This window comes from Enhydra lutris, unplaced genomic scaffold (assembly GCF_002288905.1).
Source record: "Enhydra lutris kenyoni isolate GAN:26980312 unplaced genomic scaffold, ASM228890v2 scaffoldscaffold20, whole genome shotgun sequence".
NCBI lineage: Eukaryota > Metazoa > Chordata > Mammalia > Carnivora > Mustelidae > Enhydra > Enhydra lutris.
This window is the reverse complement of record NW_019154104.1, coordinates 720,320-737,613: the sequence shown is the minus strand read 5'-3', so window position 1 is coordinate 737,613 and position 17,294 is coordinate 720,320. Positions and strand designations below refer to the sequence as shown.

Sequence of the window (17,294 nt, the reverse complement as noted above, 5' to 3'; positions counted from 1 at the left end):
CACACACACAGGAAACTCCACAGTGATGCTAGGTGACCAATTGAATTACAATTTACCCTAGTAGACATTTGAACCAGCCTATTACGCCTTGATTAGGATTGGTGCCAAAAAGGCTCCTAAAGGGCGGGGGCCCATACTCCTTGGTAGCTAGGAAGACCGTATGCAACCCCCCACTGATCGATGTCTCCACCTGGCCTGACCCATCCTTGTATCTGGGCTTTGTTACCTGGAGCTGTTTTCCGGGACTTGTTTTTTAAATCCCCTGGGGGAAGGGGAGCAGGGACAGTTAACTTTAATGAAAGCCTCTTGCTAAATAGGTCCTTACAACCATCCTAGAATGCCACATGATGGGGATGTGACTCTATGAAAAACAAAACACATCTTACTTTCTGCTATAACTGTTCTAATAGGTTTCTTTCTATTTCTGTGTCTCTATTTTTCCTTTCTTCCCTAGTTGTCTGTTTTTTCCACTGTCATTCTTCCTTATTTGAAATAATTACTAGCCATTTTCACCAGACAGGAAAACAACAGGGTGACACTAAATAAGCAGTAGAAGATTAACAAGACAGAATACTATGCAGCTATTTTAAATGGTATTTATTTCAAAAATCTGTAGAAATATGGAAAATGTTTGGGATACCTGCGTGGTTCAGTTGGTTAAAACACCCAACTCTTGGTTTCAACTCAGGTCATGATCTCAGGGTCACGGAATCAAGTCCATTGTCTTGACATTGTCTTGACAAGACAAGTCTGCTTGTCCCTGTCCTTCTGTTCCTCCTCCCACTTGCTCGCTCTCTCTCTCTCAAATAAATAGTAATTTTTAAAAACTAAAAAATAAATAATAAAATCTTTAAAAAAAAAGAAATATGGAAAATGTTTGCCAAGCATTAATTTTTAATAACTGTTAACTTAATTAAACAAGGAGGGCATTAGACAGGGTGTTTCTAATAGTTCAGCTGCCTACATAAGCAAACTAAAACCAAAGCCTGTAAATGCCTCAAGATTAAGAAATCTAAACCCAAGCACAACAAATCACAGTCAACAAATAAGTTCTCAAATAAGGCAACCTTAAGCTATAGGCAATCACATAATTTCCTTGCTTTGCTTCCACCTCTTCTCTCTAAAAGTCTTTCCCCTACCTCCTGTCAAGTGGAGAGCTCCTAACTACTTCTAGATTGACATTGCCCTATTTAAACTTTTTTTTTTTTTTAAGATTTTATTTATTTGACAGAGAGCGCACAAGCAGGGGGAGCAGCAGTCAGAGGGAGAGGGAGAAGCAGGCTCCCTGCTGAGCAGAGAGCCCTATATGGGGCTCGATCCCAGGATTCTGGGATCACAGCCTGAGCCAAAGGCAGATGCTCAACCGACTGAGCCACCCAGGATCCCCCAAACAGATTTTTGCTCAAACTTAAAAAAAACTTTTTTAAAGTAGGCTCCATGCCCAGCACAGGCTTTGAACTCACAACCCTGAGATCGAGAGTCGGATGCTTAACTGATGGAGCCACCCAGGTGTCCCAAACTTAAAATTTTTAATATGCCTCAGTTTACATTTTAACATTACAAATGTTGTACACGCTATGTCTACAATAATTTTTAAAAAGTGCAGTAACTAGGGGCGCCTGGGTGGCTCAGTTGGTTAAGTGTCTGCCTTCAGTTCAGGTCATAATCCCAATGTCCTGGGATGGAGTCCCATGTGGGGCTCCTTGCTCAGTGTGAATCTGCTTCTCCCTCTGCCTACTGCCCCCCCACTTGTGCTCACTCTCTCTCTCTATTTCAAATAAATAAATAAAATCTTAAAAAAAAAAAGTGCAGGGGCACCTGGGTGGCTCAGTAGGTTAAAGCCTCTGCCTTCGGCTCAGGTCATGGTCTCAGGGTCCTGGGATCGAGCCCCACATCGGGCTCTCTGCTCAGCAGGGAGCGTGCTTCCCCCCGCCCTCCGCCTGCCTCTCTGCCTACTTGTGATCTCTCTTCGTCAGATAAATAAATAAAATCTTTAAAATAAAATAAAATAAAATAAAATTTTAAAAATGTGCAATAATTAAGAGATGGAATGAGAGAGTAACATGTAACACTGAAAGGTTTTTAGGATTGGGTATAATATTTTTCTCTCATTCAAAAATTTTCTGTATTATGTCATCCTTTCGACAATAAAAACATTAAAACAAGAGGACTTAATGCTTGGGAAATGAACATTTATTGGTTTAGGTGGCAGGGTGATAGATGTATTTTCTTTTATATAATTTCAATTTGATGCTGGGAAAATAAAAAACGTTATCTTATTTAAAATGGACAGGTAGCGGCGCCTGTGTGGCTCAGTGGGTTGAGGCCTCTGTCTTCAGCTTGGGTCGTGGTCGTGGTCCCGGGGTCCTGGGATGGAGCCCCGCATCAGGCTCTCTGCTCAGCAGGGGGCCTGCTTCCCCTTCTTCCTCTGCCTGCTTGTGATCTCTGTCAGATAAATAAATAAAATCTTTAAAAAAAAAAAAGGACAGGTAATAAGATTTTAAAAATATATATTTATAAGAATGTCATAAAACATTAAACACCTAGAAATAAGTCTAAAGGAAGATGTGCAAGACAACTACAAAATATTGCTGAGAGAAATTAGAGAAAAATTAAATAAGTGGAGAAATATACCAGGTCCATGGGCTGGAAGACTCTGCATAGTTAAGACATCTATTCTCCCTAAATTGATTGATAGACTTGATACAACCCAAGCAAAATTTGTGGTGAAAATACAAAGAACCTAGTATAGCTATCACAATCTTTTTTTTTTTAAGATTTTATTTATTTATTTGATAGAGAGAGAAATCACAAGCAGGCAGAACAGTAGGCAGAGAGAGGGGAAGCAGGCTCCCCCCAGAGAGCCCGACGCGGGGCTCGATCCCAGGACCCTGGAATCACGACCCGAGCCGAAAGCAGAGGCCTAATGCACTGAGCCACCCAGGCGCCCCTAGCTATCACAATCTTAAAGAGAAAGATAGAAGTTAAAAGACAACACCATGAGAAATCAAAACCTATTATAAAACTATAGTAATTGAGACAGGTTGATGTTAACACAAGAAAAGACAAAATAGAAAAACAGACCATAACAGAATTTGGGAACAGACGGACACAAAGGTAGTCACTTGATTTACACCAAAGCCACCACTGCAGTCAGTGGGGAAAGACGGTGTTTTCAACAAAGCTAGTGGGGGAAGGGCACCTGGGTGGCTCAGTTAGTTAAGCATCTACCTTTGGCTCAGGTCATGATCCCAGGGTACTCGGATCAAGACCCACATCAGGCTCCCTATTTGGTGGAGAGTCTGCCCCTCCACTTGTGTTTTCTCTCTCTCAATTAAATAAATTTTTAAAAATTTTAAAAAACAAGGGACGCCTGGGTGGCTCAGTTGGTTAAGCGTCTGCCTTCGGCTCAGGTCGTGATCCCAGGGTCCTGGGATCGAGTCCCGCATCGGGCTCCTTGCTCCGCAGGGAGCCTGCTTCTCCCTCTACCACTCTGTCTGCCTGTGCTCTCTCTCTCTCTCTCTCTCTCTCTGACAAATAAATAAATAAAATCTTTAAAAAAAAAAAAATTTTAAAAAACAAGCTAGTGGGGGAAAATAAAGAACACTGACCCCTACCTCCTATCAAACAAAAATTAATTCAAAATGGATCATAAATCTAAATATGAAAAGTAAAAGAAGCTTTAGGAAAAAAAAGGAATAGAAAATTTTCATAATTAGAGGCAGGCAAACTGTCTGGAACAGGATCTAAAACAGCATTAACCATAAAAGAAAAGATGGATACATTAGACTTCATTAAAATAAAACCTCTCTTCACAAAAAGACACCATTAAGAGTAGGAAAATGTAAGGCATAGAGTACATTTTACTGCATGGATGATAACACCTCAATAAAAATTGTTTTAGGGGCACCTGGGTTGCTCAGTGGGTTAAGCATCTGCCTTCAGCTCAGGTCATGATCCTAGGGTTCTGGGATTGAGCCCCAAATCCTGAGCAGGGAGTCTGCTTCTCCTTCTCCCATTCCCCCTACTTGCACTCTCTCACTCTCTGTCAAATAAATAAAATCTTAAAAAATATTGTTTTAAATGGATAAGGAAAATTCCACTTCTAAAAGATGGGGGTAGATATACCCTTCCCTATTCTTCCCACTGAGAACAGCTAATATCCTTGGACATTTTTGGTTTGCCTGGGTGGCTCAGTCAGTTAAGTGTCTGCCTTCAGCTCAGATCATGATCCCAGGGTCCTGGGATCGAGCCCTGCATTGGACTCCCTGCTCAGTGGGGAGTCTGCCTCTTCCTCTCCCCCTGCCCGTCACCCTGCTCATGTTCTCTCTCCTAACTCTCAAATAAATAAATTTTTTAAAAGATGTTATTTATTTGGGAGAGAGAGAGACCGCGAGAGAGGGAACACAAACAGGGGGAATAGGAGAGGGAGAAGTAGGCTTCTCCTTAAGCAGGAATCACGACGCAGGGCTTGATTCCAGGACCCCGGGATCATGACCTGAGCTGAAGGTAGACGCTTAACAACTAAACCACTCACGCACTCTAATAAATGAAATCTTTAAAAAAAAATAAAATAGGGCGCCTGGGTGGCTCAGTGGGTTAAGCCGCTGCCTTCGGTTCAGGTCATGATCTTATGATCCTGGGATTGAGTCCTGCATCGGGCTCTCTGCTCAGCAGGGAGTCTGCTTCCCTCTCTCTCTGCCTGCTTGTGATCTCTGTCAAATAAATAAATAAAATCTTTAGAAAAATAAAAAATAAAATAAAATAAAATCCATGGCGCCTGGGTGGCTCAGTCGGTTAAGCATCTGCCTTCAGTTCAGGTCATGAACCCGGGGTCCTCAGATCAAGCCCCACATAGGGTTCCCTGCTCAGCAGGGAGCCTGCTTCTCCCTCTCCTGTTTGCCCTGCTGTGCTCTCTCTGTGTCAAATAAATAAAAATCTTTAAATGAATGAATAAATAAATAAATAAATAAATAAATAGATAAAATCCTTGGGCATCTTATGTGAAACAAACAAAAGAAGAATCTGAAAAGTGGACAGACGGAGGCCAATGGTCTAGAGATCTCACCATGACACAGCAGTGTGTTCCCTGGGTTTTCTTTTTGCCTTATATATCCCAGACTGGGGGCTGGAGAAAATGGCAACCAGGAAATGCTCTGTAGAAACCTGCCTTCTCTAGCCAAAGAACAAAGTAAGGAGCAAACCAGGAAGACAGAAAACTTTTAGACATACCAACTACAGACAAACACTACCAAAAAAAAAAAAAAAAAAAGCATCCCTTCCCCACTCCTGCCAGCTGGGGAACCTAGACTTCTACTTCACCGGGCTGTTAGGAGGAGCTACAGCCCTGCTACTGGGGTAGTAGCAGAGAAGACTGAGTGCAGAGCTTGGATTTTATCCCTTTTGAGTGGTAACAGCTTCCCCCAGTGCCACTCCATGGTGTCTAGGGTTAATGATTCATTGTGGCTACATGATGAAACCTCAAGAAAATCCCCAAAACATGAGATCTGGAGAGCTTCCAGGTTGGTGAACACATCCACATACCGGGAGGGTGATGTATCCCACCTAGAAAGATGAAATGTGTTAGATTTATCTTTTTTTAATGAAAGGGAATTATTTTCTCAATCAACTTTACTAAATTGCAAGAAGTTTTATAAGTTCTTTTCACTGGCTTTTTATACAAATGAGATGTAATGGAAAATATTTATCCTTTTATAAACCTATTTATTTGGAATTTCTTTTCATTTATATGGGCCTTTGCTTTCTTCATGCCAGTTGTTAAGTGGTCCTAAATAGGAGACCTACTTTCAGTTAACACAGCGGCAGCAGTCATTAATGCTTTATCACAAAATAATAAATAGAATAAAAACTACAGTATGAAACAGGATTCTTAGAACAACTATTCAATCTTTAAGTCCAAGTAAATACTAAAAATGAAGGTTCTGTAAAAGAGTTTTGAGAACCCAGCATGGGCCATAAAAATAGAGTTAACCGAATTGTTTGATCAGATTCCTTTTTTTTTTTTTTTAAAGATTTTATTTATTTATTTGTCAGAGAGAGAGAGGGAGAGAGAGCAAGCACAGGCAGACAGAATGGCAGGCAGAGGCAGAGGGAGAAGCAGGCTCCCTGATGAGCAAGGAGCCTGATGTGGGACTCGATCCCAGGACGCTGGGATCATGACCCGAGCCGAAGGCAGCTGCTTAACCAACCGAGCCACCCAGGCGTCCCCCTTTTTTTTTTTTTTTAAGATTTTTTTTATTTTTTTTTTAAAGATTATTTGAGAGAGAGAGAGAGCATGAGCGGGAGGGGCAAAGGGACAGGGAAAGAGAATCTGAAGCAGACTCCCCACTTAGCGTGGAGCCCAATGCAGGGCTGGATCCCAGGACCCTGAGTTCATGCCAAGTTGGAATCAAGAGTTGGCCACTTAACCCACTGAGCCGCCCAGGCACTTCGATCAGATTTTTTTTTCTAACTATTCATGTTCATAGATACTCATTCCAAGAATAACTTCACTAGTAGAAATAATACCCATCTTACTAAAAGTAAGTCAGATTAGTTCTGTGTACTATGACCATAATGCTCAATTCTCTCAAATATATTTTCTGTTTCTTGTAGCCAGTATTCTTTGGAAAATGTAGCAAAGGCGGGCCAGTAGTTGTTCTTACCAAATCATTTCTCTCTCCCCTCTGGGCATACCGATAAACCATGTTTCCCGGCCTCCTTTGAAGTTACATATAAGCAAGTCAATAAATTCTGGCCAGTGGAATGTGGGTGGAAGGCTTGGCCATAAAACCCTCCCATGCATGATCCCCCATTCTTGCCCTTCATCTGTTGGCCAGATACAGAGGATCCAATGGAGAGGAGCATGACAAGGTCCCAAGGGATCATGAAGCCACCATCTGGAAGAAGCCTGGGTTTCCAAATAACCTCTTGGCAGAAATTCTAAGGCATCTGACTGACTACAAGCATCCAAGTGGAACAGAGAGGTAATAACTAAACACTTGTGCTCAGCCTCTGAAATTGTGTTTTTGTTGTTTTGTTTTTAAAATAACAGCCTATCTTGATAAATACAGAGTACACATGTTTCTCGAGCTTCCTTTCCCTGCTTCTCCACAATGGAATTCACTAGGGTATTGGTTGTGACCCTACAAAAAGATCATAAACTTTCTTGGAGAAACTTGCTAATTGGTAAGTCTAAGCTCTTTTCATCAGCTGTCCTTCTTTGCTGATATATTCTACTGAACTTCTGAGGCTTATCAATACTTTGAAATCCAACATTTAGAGCTAAAACAACCACTCCTTGCTGTTTTTATTTTAAAGCTTATTTATTTTCTTTTAGTAATCTCTACACCCAATATGGGGCTTGAACTCACACCCCTGAGATCAAGAGTCACATATTCTTCCAACTGAGCCAGCCAGGGACCCCTCCCTCTTGCCCTTTTTATTTGGTCATATTCATGAGAACTTATCACTTCATGGATGGCATCTAGCTAAATGGCAAATACATAGAAATTCAATTTCTACTGAGGTCTCAAACTGCAGAACAGAGTTAAGATGACACTGTGATCTGAAAGAACAAAGGAGCTATAAGGATTTTGGAATTATATTACCACACTATGTACCCTGAATCATTTAATATTCAAAAAAATTAAGTACATTAAGTGCCTTTTTCTCTTTCTATGATCTATAGTTGTGAACCTTCTGAACTTGCTCAGGTTCTTAACCTTTTTTGTGTCACAGACCCTCTGTAAATCTGGTAACCTTTATCACCATAATGTCTTAAAATGAATACAATACATAGGATTTTAAAAACATCTGAATTAAAATAGTTATCAAAATATTTTTAGTATGTGTTGTATGTGTCTCTATTGACAGATTAGTAAGATATAAAAGTGGGTCTAATAATTACTGCAATTTTGAAGTAGTGATGAGTGGAAATGACATTTGGAGATAACAATTATTGTGAAATGAAAATATTTGCGTTTTCTATCAGAGTAACAAGTATTGCTAGTACTAATTGGTTTGTTGCCTGCATTCATAACCAAAAAAAAAAAAAGGTTAAATTTTAATTAAGACATAATGAAACTAAAGATAAATTTCTGATTTTATCCATGGATTTCAGGTTAAGAGCTCCGGGACTGGAGATTTCTTCAGAACATCAACAGTGTTTCTCTGAGTGGTGGAAATATGGGTGGCTTTTTCTTCTTTTCTGTATTTTTCAAATTTTCCACAATAAGCAAACATCACTTTTATAATTTTAAGACATCACATGTTATTTACACTATTGCTTGGTAAGATTAAGGGTATAGAAATAAAATTGGAAAAACAAAGTAACACTTGAAGAATATCCTTTGGGGGGAAAAAAGGAAACAAAATCCGGCATGAAGATGGAAAAATGGAACCTGACTCATCAGAGAGACTTAAAGCTGCAAAGACTGTTAGGCCACTTATCTGTATAAACAGAGGGAGCCATTCTTTCATACAAGATACTGCCTCCGGTCTGAAGCGCCGTAACTCTAACGGGCCACAAGCAACTTTTAAGCCACATCCAAAGAAAAAGAAATAAAGAACCCACAGGCCGCTATTACTCACGAGCTTAGTAATTTTATTATCCACACCCTGTGCATCTTCCTCTCTTGCTAACCTCCTAGCCAGGACTCATCTACCTCAATGCTCCAAGCAGCGGTTGGGAAGAAAGAACTCCCAGCCACTGAAATCCAAACTTCTTACCAGGCCCAAGACCTTCTAGGATCTGAGCCCTGCAACTACCTTCCCAACTTCCACATTCAGTTTTCGTCAGCCACTTTATTCCTCCAGGAAGTCAACCTTGTTCCAGCCTCGGGGGCTTTGTCTTTCCTGGCCCTCCAACCCGGCAAATTCCTCCTGCAGAGCTCTCCCAGACCAGTCTGGCTTCTCGTCCGTGCAGGTGCAGTGTCCTCAGACTTCCCTGACTGCCCTATCACAAGTCCCCAAGCCACCCCTGCCCGTCCTGTTATCGCCAGCAGCACTCTCTGAAATTACTTCCATATTGTTTCTTCTACTAGGAAGGACGCTGCTTGAAGGTAGAGACTTTCCGCATTGGTCAGCGCTGTATCCTCAGCACTTAAAACCGCCTGGCTCAGGAATGCACGCGTGCACGCACGAATGCGTGAGTGAGCGGGAGCCTGGAGTGAGTCTGTACCTGCGGACTGTCTCCCTGGGGCGTACTCTGGCTGAGAAATAGAAAACGGTTTGCCGAGCGAAAGCGCGTTAACAGCGGTTTTAATCGGCCGGTTGGGTCAGCCCCCCGCGAGTCTCCGAGTAGTCAGTCGCAGAAACACAGCCCAGCCGGGAAACACGAAACACACGCCAACGAACCCGCGCCTCGTGTCTCGGTGCGGAGCTGCGGCTGCGCGGAGCGTGGGGCGGGGAGGGGCGGGTCTGACGTCGCTCCCCGGAAGTGGGTCCAGACGGGCGAGAGGGCGCAGGCGGGTGGACTAGAGCGGCGCGGTTGGGTGGGAAGGGGGCGATCGGGCCATGGAGGACGAGCAGAGCTTCTCGGATATTTGCGGCGGTCGCTTGGCCCTGCAGCGCCGCTACTACTCCCCGTCCTGCCGGGAGTTCTGCCTCAGCTGCCCTCGGCTGTCGTTGCGCTCGCTCACCGCTGTCACCTGCACCGTGTGGCTAGCGGCCTACGGACTCTTCACCCTCTGCGAGGTAATTGCCGGTCGGCCCCTTTCCGCGGTCGGAGTCGGGTGCTGGGGTTTGGAAGGGTCTTTGGGGTCATCGGGTCGAGCCCGGACCTCCTGTTATTGGGTCCGAGGGCGGGAACTAGCTGGTTCCGCCGCTGGACAGTTGTTTTCTTAACGTTTAGTGAAGTTTTTACACCTGTACTCTCTCCCTCTTGTGGGTCTTGTGGGTGGTGCGCTGCGGTTCCACCCAGCGTACATTTAGTTAGTCCTTGCACAACGACCTAAGGCTTTAACGTGCATGTGCTCCACATAGTACACGCCCACGGTAATTCAGTTCCAGGAGTTCCGAGAACTATTAAGTGGATCGTCCTTATCCATCACTTCCACTCCTCAGAGGAGTCACTGCTAGCAGCACCGTATGTAGTCTTTTTTTTTTTTTTTTTAGGTTTTATTTATTTATTCGACAGACAGAGATCACAAGTAGGCAGAGAGGCAGGCAGAGAGAGAGAGGGAAGCAGGCTCCCCGCTGAGCAGAGAGCCCGACGCGGGGCTCAATCCGAGGACCCTGAGACCATGACCTGAGCCCAAGGCAGAGGCTTTAAACCTACTGAGCCACCCAGGCGCCCCTGTAGTCTTCAAGAACTGCCTTTGTCTCCACAATATGTGCTTGATATTTCTTCCTAATCTGTTTTTCAAGGTAATCTACTCCCCCCACCCCTTCCCCAACTTTTAAGTACTTTCTAAAGAATTGTGAAGTTTTGGAGATGAGTTGTTTCTATGTTCTTGCTAGACTCATTCCTACTTTTTAAAAAAAGATTTTATTTATTTGACAGATCACAAGTAGGCAGAGCAGCAGGCAAAGGTGGGGGGCGGGGGAAGCAGGCTCCCCGCCAAGCAGAGAGCCAGATGCGATTGGGGCTGATCCCAGGACCCTGAGATCACAACCTGAGCAGAAGGCAGAGGCTTAACCCACTGAGCCACCCAGCACCCCTCCTTCCTATTTTCTGAGCCTCGGTTTTCACATGTCTAAAATGGAATTGCTCTCTGCCATGCCAGCTTCACAGTGTTGTGAGGGTCACGTGCAGTAGCTTTGTGACAGCCCTCAAATAAAAGGAGTCATCCTAATTGTCCTTTTCAGGATGAGTTTAGTTTTGTATGTAGTGCCCTGAATTGAACATACTATCCTAGGAGTGATCTGACCAGAGCTATGGCTATTTATAATTTGGATCTTGTTTTCATTGGCTTTTTTAGGATCAGAGCATGGTAATTTGGTGTAGATAATAAGCAGAATTAAGACTGCTCTAATTTGTACCAAACTATATCTAAAAGTTTGTTCAAAAGTCAGTTGAAGTAGTTAAGTTGCCAAGACAGTCCTTCTCCCTCCCCTTAAAAAGATTTAATTTATAATGTAGTTGAATTTTAATACTAGCCTGTGTTCTGGTCACGTGGTCATGTGAGGAGGAGGGAACGTATAATTACTTAAATGCCCCCTGACTGCCAGCTGCTTTCCTGAATGTCTCATTTCTTAGAAGAAAACCCAAAGTCACAAAGCTAGTAAATAGCAACATGGGCTTCAAATCAAACTGGTTTTTAAATTCACAGTTCTATTAAAATTGCAGGTTATGGGACGCCTGGGTGGCTCAGTTCGTTGAGTGGCTGCCTTCGGCTCAGGTCATGATCCCAGCGTCCTGGGATCGAGCCCCACATCGGGCTCCTTGCTTAGCCGGGAGCCTGCTTCTCCCTTTGCTTCTGCTTGCCACTCTGTCTTCCTGTGCTCACTCTGAGAAATAAATAAATAAAATCTTTAAAAAAAAAATTGCAGGTTATTACCTTATTTATTCCAATCTGGAATGCTTTTCCCTCTTCCCTTTCTCAATTAAGTATATCTGTCAATAACCACTACCTCTTCTGTACCAGTGAAAATCCTTCTTCCTTGGAAATCTTCATGGGATATCCTGTGTGCTTTGATGTCTTTCTTGCTCTCTCTTTTAATCCTTTCTTAGGTACTTATACCCAGTTTTATAGTATTCTCCAAAAATATCTTATGTGTATTAATTTTGTCTCTTACACATCTGTAAGGGCCAGGACTGAATTTTATTTCTCTCTATTCTTCCATAAGGCTTATTGAGTTCAGACTATGAACCAGACACTGTACTAGATACTAGGCATTTAATTAACTCAAAGTAGATATTTCTGGATCATCAGAGACCGAGCACATAGATTTTTCCATTTTCCATTCATTAATCAACAAGTAATTACCTAGCACAGAGGTCAGCAAACTTTATCTTTAAAAGGCCAAATAGTAAATATTTGAGGCTTTACAGGTCTCTGTCTCAGTCTTCTGTTTCTTTTCCTTTCTTTTTTAAACCATTTAAAAATTGGTGAAACCATTCCAAGCTCAGGGTGGACCAGACAAAAATAGATCAGGCCCAAACAGACTCTTGATCAAATACTTACTGTGTTTTAGGTGGAATGAAGTAGAAAAGTATTTTCAAGGAAAACCAAAGGCAGTCAGTAGTTAAAGCAGCAAAAACAGATTTTATTCAGAAACTATTGCAATAGGAGAAAGAGTGACCTCAGTGCAGAATTGGGCTCAATTCTGAATACAGAAAGGACAAGTGGGAATTGATAGCCAAGGAGCACAGTGGGGGGGTGGATGGAAAATGATGGAAAAGAAACCTCAGGGATAAAGGGGGATTCTGGCTAACTTGACTTGACATGATTCTTGCTAAAGGCAGGCCAGAATGATCAGAGGCCAAAGATTCTCTCTAAACCGACTTAGCAAGATTCTTGGTACAGCTTGCTGAGCAATGCAGGCCTAACAAGGATGGACACCCAAGGATGAGGGTTTAGAAGAGTGTGATTAGGGTTAGGTCAGAGAGAGCATCTTACCAGTAATAAAGTATAGATACTTCTGCCATCGAGGAATGATATTCATAAAGTACTGAATCTGTTTTGTTTCTAGGTCATCAGTGATTTTTTTTCTCTGTGCCATCCTTCTAAATAATAGCTTTTTTGGGAAAAAAAAAAAAGAAAAGAAAAGAATGGCACAAAAAAATGTACATCAATAGAAAAACACATTCAACTTCAGAAATGTTGAAAGATTGTAAATGTGTCTTAGAATCAAAGGAATAAATACACTTTTTTGAGCCTTTAACACATAAGGTAGTCATTTCAGCTACTCAGTCAGGCTTACCACATCAGTTAGTCACTACCCAAAAGAACTAGAAGAGCTCCAGATGATGTGATCTTTATTATTAAACAAAGGAATCAGGAGGAAAGAGGGCTCTTGAGGGCATAAGAGGCTCTTAAAGGCCTTTTAATTATTTTCATGTTACTGCTCTTCCACTGTTATTCTCATCCTCAATCTGGCTTTCTACATGGCCTGACAGAGTAGTAGTAGTTTCATAGTAGTTTCGGGCATCAAACCTCAAGAGGAAGTGACCTTTTCTTCCTTAGATCTCTTTTTAAGGTGGGCTTCATTTTCCAGAGGCCCCTTCAGCAGACCTCCTCTTGTATTGGCCAGAGTTGTGTCATTTGTCCATTTCTAAACCAGTCATTGGCAGGAGTGGGAACCAATCATGATTCCAAGTTCTGTTAGGAAGGAGGAGTGGCTGTTGAGTACTGTCTGCTACACTGTGCTAAAGCATTTTATTATTGTATTGTCTGATTTTTGCACTGTATATTCCACTGATGGAGCATGAGAGGAAAAGGTCTGAGTCCTTAATTTTCGGTTTTGAAAGAAGAACCTCTGAGAGTGGTGTGATGGTGGGTACTATTTTGGTGATCGAGGTTCTCTTCCTACACCTATCCATTTGTTGTCTGGATGTACTTCATCATATGCTTTCATAGCACTGCAGAGCTAAAATAAAAGTGATTTTCTCTTCCTCCATGCATGTTCCTCCCATCTTTTCAACTCACCATAGAACACAGGCTTTTTTCCACATTGCATGGAGTGGACCAGTTAAACAGCAGAGATCTGTGTGGAGGACCATTTGGTAATCTTACCGCCTGTGTCTGGCTCTCTCTTCAGAACAGCATGATCCTCTCTGCTGCCATCTTCATCACCCTCCTAGGGCTGCTTGGTTACCTCCATTTTGTCAAGATTGATCAGGAGACTCTGTTAATCATTGACTCCCTTGGCATTCAGATGACTTCATCCTATGCCTCTGGCAAAGAAAGCACTACCTTCATAGAGATGGGCAAGGTGAAGGATGTGGTCATCAATGAGGCTATTTACATGGTAAGTAGTTAAGTTGTAAGTATTACAGATTTCTCTGGAGGAGGTAGCCTAAAATGAGTCTTAATACCTTGATGTCAAAGAATTAAACTTGAAGACTCGGTTCTGGGATTGTAGTGTTTCCTTTTTGGCTGGCATGTCCATGAACCATGAAAGTGAAACTTACATTGGAAAGGTCCATTCCTTTATTGTTACAGAGATATAGCAGGTTTTCGTAGAAAGTGAGTCAGCATTTCAACTTTTTTAGCCCAGCTTCAAAATCCCAGCTTCAAAATAAAAGCCCAGCTTCAAAATAAAATTTACTTTATTTTTTTTAGATTTTATTTATTTGGCAGACGGAGATCACAAGTAGGCAGAGAGGCAGGCAGAGAGAGACGGAGAAGCAGGCTCCCTGCTGAGCAGAGAGCCCAATACGGGACTCGATCCCAAGACTCTGGGATCATGACCCGAGCCGAAGGCAGAGGCTTCAACCCACTAAGCCATCCAGGCACCAACCCACTGAGCCATCCAGGCACCCATCAAAATCACCTCTTATTGTTGTTGCTGCTGACGTTAGAGAATGAGAATATATTTTTTCTTCACTTCAAAAGCAATCAAGTGTTCTAATAGAGATAACTGCTTATAAAAAGCTTTTAGCCTTCCCTTGAAGAAAAAGAAAACAAAGTGAGTTTCACTTAGATCTCTGCTGTTTGGTTTATTGTCTTACAGCAGAAGGTGATTTACTACCTCTGCATTTTATTGAAGGACCCAGTGGAACCACATGGGATATCTCAAGTAGTACCTGTCTTCCAGGTGAGCACAGAACAGTTGTCTAAAGTTTCTTCAGAAAAATTCATTACCTTTCCCCGTTTTCTGCATATCCACTGCTACTTATACTCAGTAGGAGTGTAAACTCTAGTTGCCAAGAGTATTTGAGGACATCTGACAGCTATTTTTTTTTTTTTAAGATTTTATTTATTTATTTGACAGAGATCACAAGTAGGCAGAGAGAGAAGGGGAAGCAGGCTCCCTGCTGAGCAGAGAGCCTGATGCGGGGCTCAATCCCAGGACCCCGGGATATGACCTGATCCGAAGGCAGAGGCTTTAACCCACTGAGCCACCCAGGTGCCCCCTGACAGCTATTTTTTTTTTTTTTTTTAAGATTTTATTTATTTATTTGTCAGAGAGAGAGAGGGAGAGAGAGCAAGCACAGGCAGACAGAATGGCAGGCAGAGGCAGAGGGAGAAGCAGGCTCCCTGATGAGCAAGGAGCCCGATGTGGGACTCGATCCCAGGACACTGGGATCATGACCTGAGCCGAAGGCAGCTGCTTAACCAACTGAGCCACCCAGGCATCCCCCCTGACAGCTATTTTTAATCAAAGTTAGGATTTTAGTTATTTCAAAAGTTTCTTTCTGAAGCAAATACAGGCTTTCAGAAATATTACAAACTTACCCAAATTTTAAAGAAAAAAATAGCAATTTCTGCCTGTAAATCACCATGCATCTATTTTGTTAGTCTGCCAATATATGATTTTATACATTGATGTCCACTGATCTGCACATACTGTTACACCTTTTATGTCTTGCTTTTTAAATGTACATATTTTCATGCATCAACAGAATCCATTATAATTATTATTTTAAATAGTTATATTATCATGTTAAGTATCACTTTATTTAGCCACTCTACTGCTAGCTTTTGAAATCATCTCCAGGCTATTTTTTGCCTTGCTTTTACACGAAATACACAAACAGGATTATAGGTATGTAGACTATTTATGTATATAGTTAACTTTGCCTTATTGCCCTTCCTTTTCTCACTTTGGATTTAAGACTACTAAGCTAAAATTCTTTTGCATTACAGTTCAAAATTATTTTATTATTATTACTTTTTAAAGATCTTATTTATTTGAGAGAGAATGAGTGAGAGAGAGCATGAGAGAGGAGAAGGTCAGAGGGAGAAGCAGACTCCCCAAGGAGCTGGGAGCCCGATGCGGGACTCGATCCTGGAAGTCCGGGATCATGACCCGAGCCGAAGGCAGTCACTCAGCCAACTGAGCCACCCAGGCGCACTCAAAATTATTTTATTAAAGCTTATGAACAGTTTCATAGATTTTTACAGTTTGAGATTTGGCTCCAGAGATTGGACTTTACCATACTTTTGGGAATCTGTACTTGTTTTTCTACAGTCTTGGCTAACAGCGGGTTTAATTATTTGTTTCCTTTAGTATGTAGGTAAGGGAATTTAAAGTTTCTAAATCGCTTCTTAAATGACAAAGAGATTTTTCATCTTTCCTTGAATTACCTGTTTTTCCTCTTGTTTTAAACTATCCATCTCCTCTATTAGCCAAGTCTAGATATTGATTATATATTTGTAACAACTTACATATTTTAGATAATGAACTTTTATTAAATATGCTTTCCACATATATTTTTCCCATTCTGTGACTTTTAATTTTGGTTGTATCACATTTCGTTGTACAAAATACTTTTTACTATTTATATATTAAATTGCCCTTCTTGTCCTTGAAGGCTCTCACAGCTTGTGACATTTCCGAGAGGGTCTGTTGTTTGTTACCCTCTTGCTTCCTTAGCCAGTTAGATGCTGTGTGGCCCAAACTCCTGCCTCTCTGAGCTCACACCTGAGCTGTTTAGACCCCTGTTGTGGGGAGAGCTTGTGGTTGCATGTGGCTGCTGCACCGCTAAGCTCTCTCTTTTGTTCATCTTGACTCTGCATTTCTTCCCTTTGGAATTCAGAGTGCCAAGCCCCGCCTGGACTGCTTGATTGAAGTGTACAGGAGTTGCCAGGAGATCCTGGCACACCAGAAAGCTGCATCAGCAAGTCCATGAGTCCCAGCATTTCAGAAGGCCAGTATTGTCTTCCATGGGAGAGGACTCCTAAGCCATAGTGGCTGGTTTATTTTCTGTATTATAAACCATCTGGTGGACACAGCTCTAAGAACCAGGATGGATGCAGTGGAGCTCAGAGCCACAGAGCAGGTGACTGGAAACCTAACTCATTGTGTGATGTGGAGCAAAGTATTTGTCTGTTTTAGTGATCCCCTTGTAAGGTTCTACCTGCTTTATCGTTTGAGGGGAGACCTTAAGCAGTGGTATATCAAAAGTAACGTTGACAAAGAGCACTTTGTGAAATTCCTAAGCACATGCAGGTTTACATTTTGTAGAGTTTGTGGCGCAGACATGGGACACTGACATCAGATCTCTTAAGAAACATAATTTCCTACTACACAGTACCTCTGTGCAAAAGTCGAGCCCTTCAGGTACTGGTGACTAGGAAGAAATGTCCTACGAAAGACCAGTCTCTGTGCACCTACCTTCTGTGTTCTGTATAGAGTTAATTTATGATGACTGTCTTAATAAATCGATCCCCTTCCAGAACATA

The 17,294-nt window shown here is 42.1% G+C and overlaps 1 protein-coding gene across 3 annotated transcripts; it reads left to right on the top strand.

The window, feature by feature from the left end:
- Window positions 1-9,429: 9,429 nt before the first annotated feature.
- On the top strand, window positions 9,430-17,294 carry LOC111148564 (phosphatidylinositol glycan anchor biosynthesis class H). Of its 3 annotated transcripts, none has more exons than XM_022505228.1 (4): window positions 9,430-9,696; window positions 13,705-13,914; window positions 14,656-14,703; window positions 16,649-17,294. In XM_022505228.1, exons 1-4 carry the CDS (start codon window positions 9,517-9,519, stop codon window positions 16,739-16,741), a joined length of 531 nt encoding a protein of 176 aa, XP_022360936.1. In that variant the 5' UTR covers window positions 9,430-9,516; the 3' UTR covers window positions 16,742-17,294. The 3 variants fall into 3 exon arrangements, with proteins under 3 accessions (XP_022360936.1, XP_022360935.1, XP_022360933.1); XM_022505227.1 differs by having other exon boundaries at window positions 14,623-14,703; XM_022505225.1 differs by having other exon boundaries at window positions 14,620-14,703.

Excerpts from the sequence above, each read along its gene's own strand:
- LOC111148564 (XM_022505225.1), top strand. The coding sequence starts at position 9,517 with ATGGAGGACGAGCAGAGCTTCTCGGATATTTGCGGCGGTCGCTTGGCC. Across the intron at positions 13,915-14,619 it reads TCAATGAGGCTATTTACATG|CAGAAGGTGATTTACTACCT; the intron begins GTAAGTAGTTAA and ends ATTGTCTTACAG. Across the intron at positions 14,704-16,648 it reads AAGTAGTACCTGTCTTCCAG|AGTGCCAAGCCCCGCCTGGA; the intron begins GTGAGCACAGAA and ends TTTGGAATTCAG.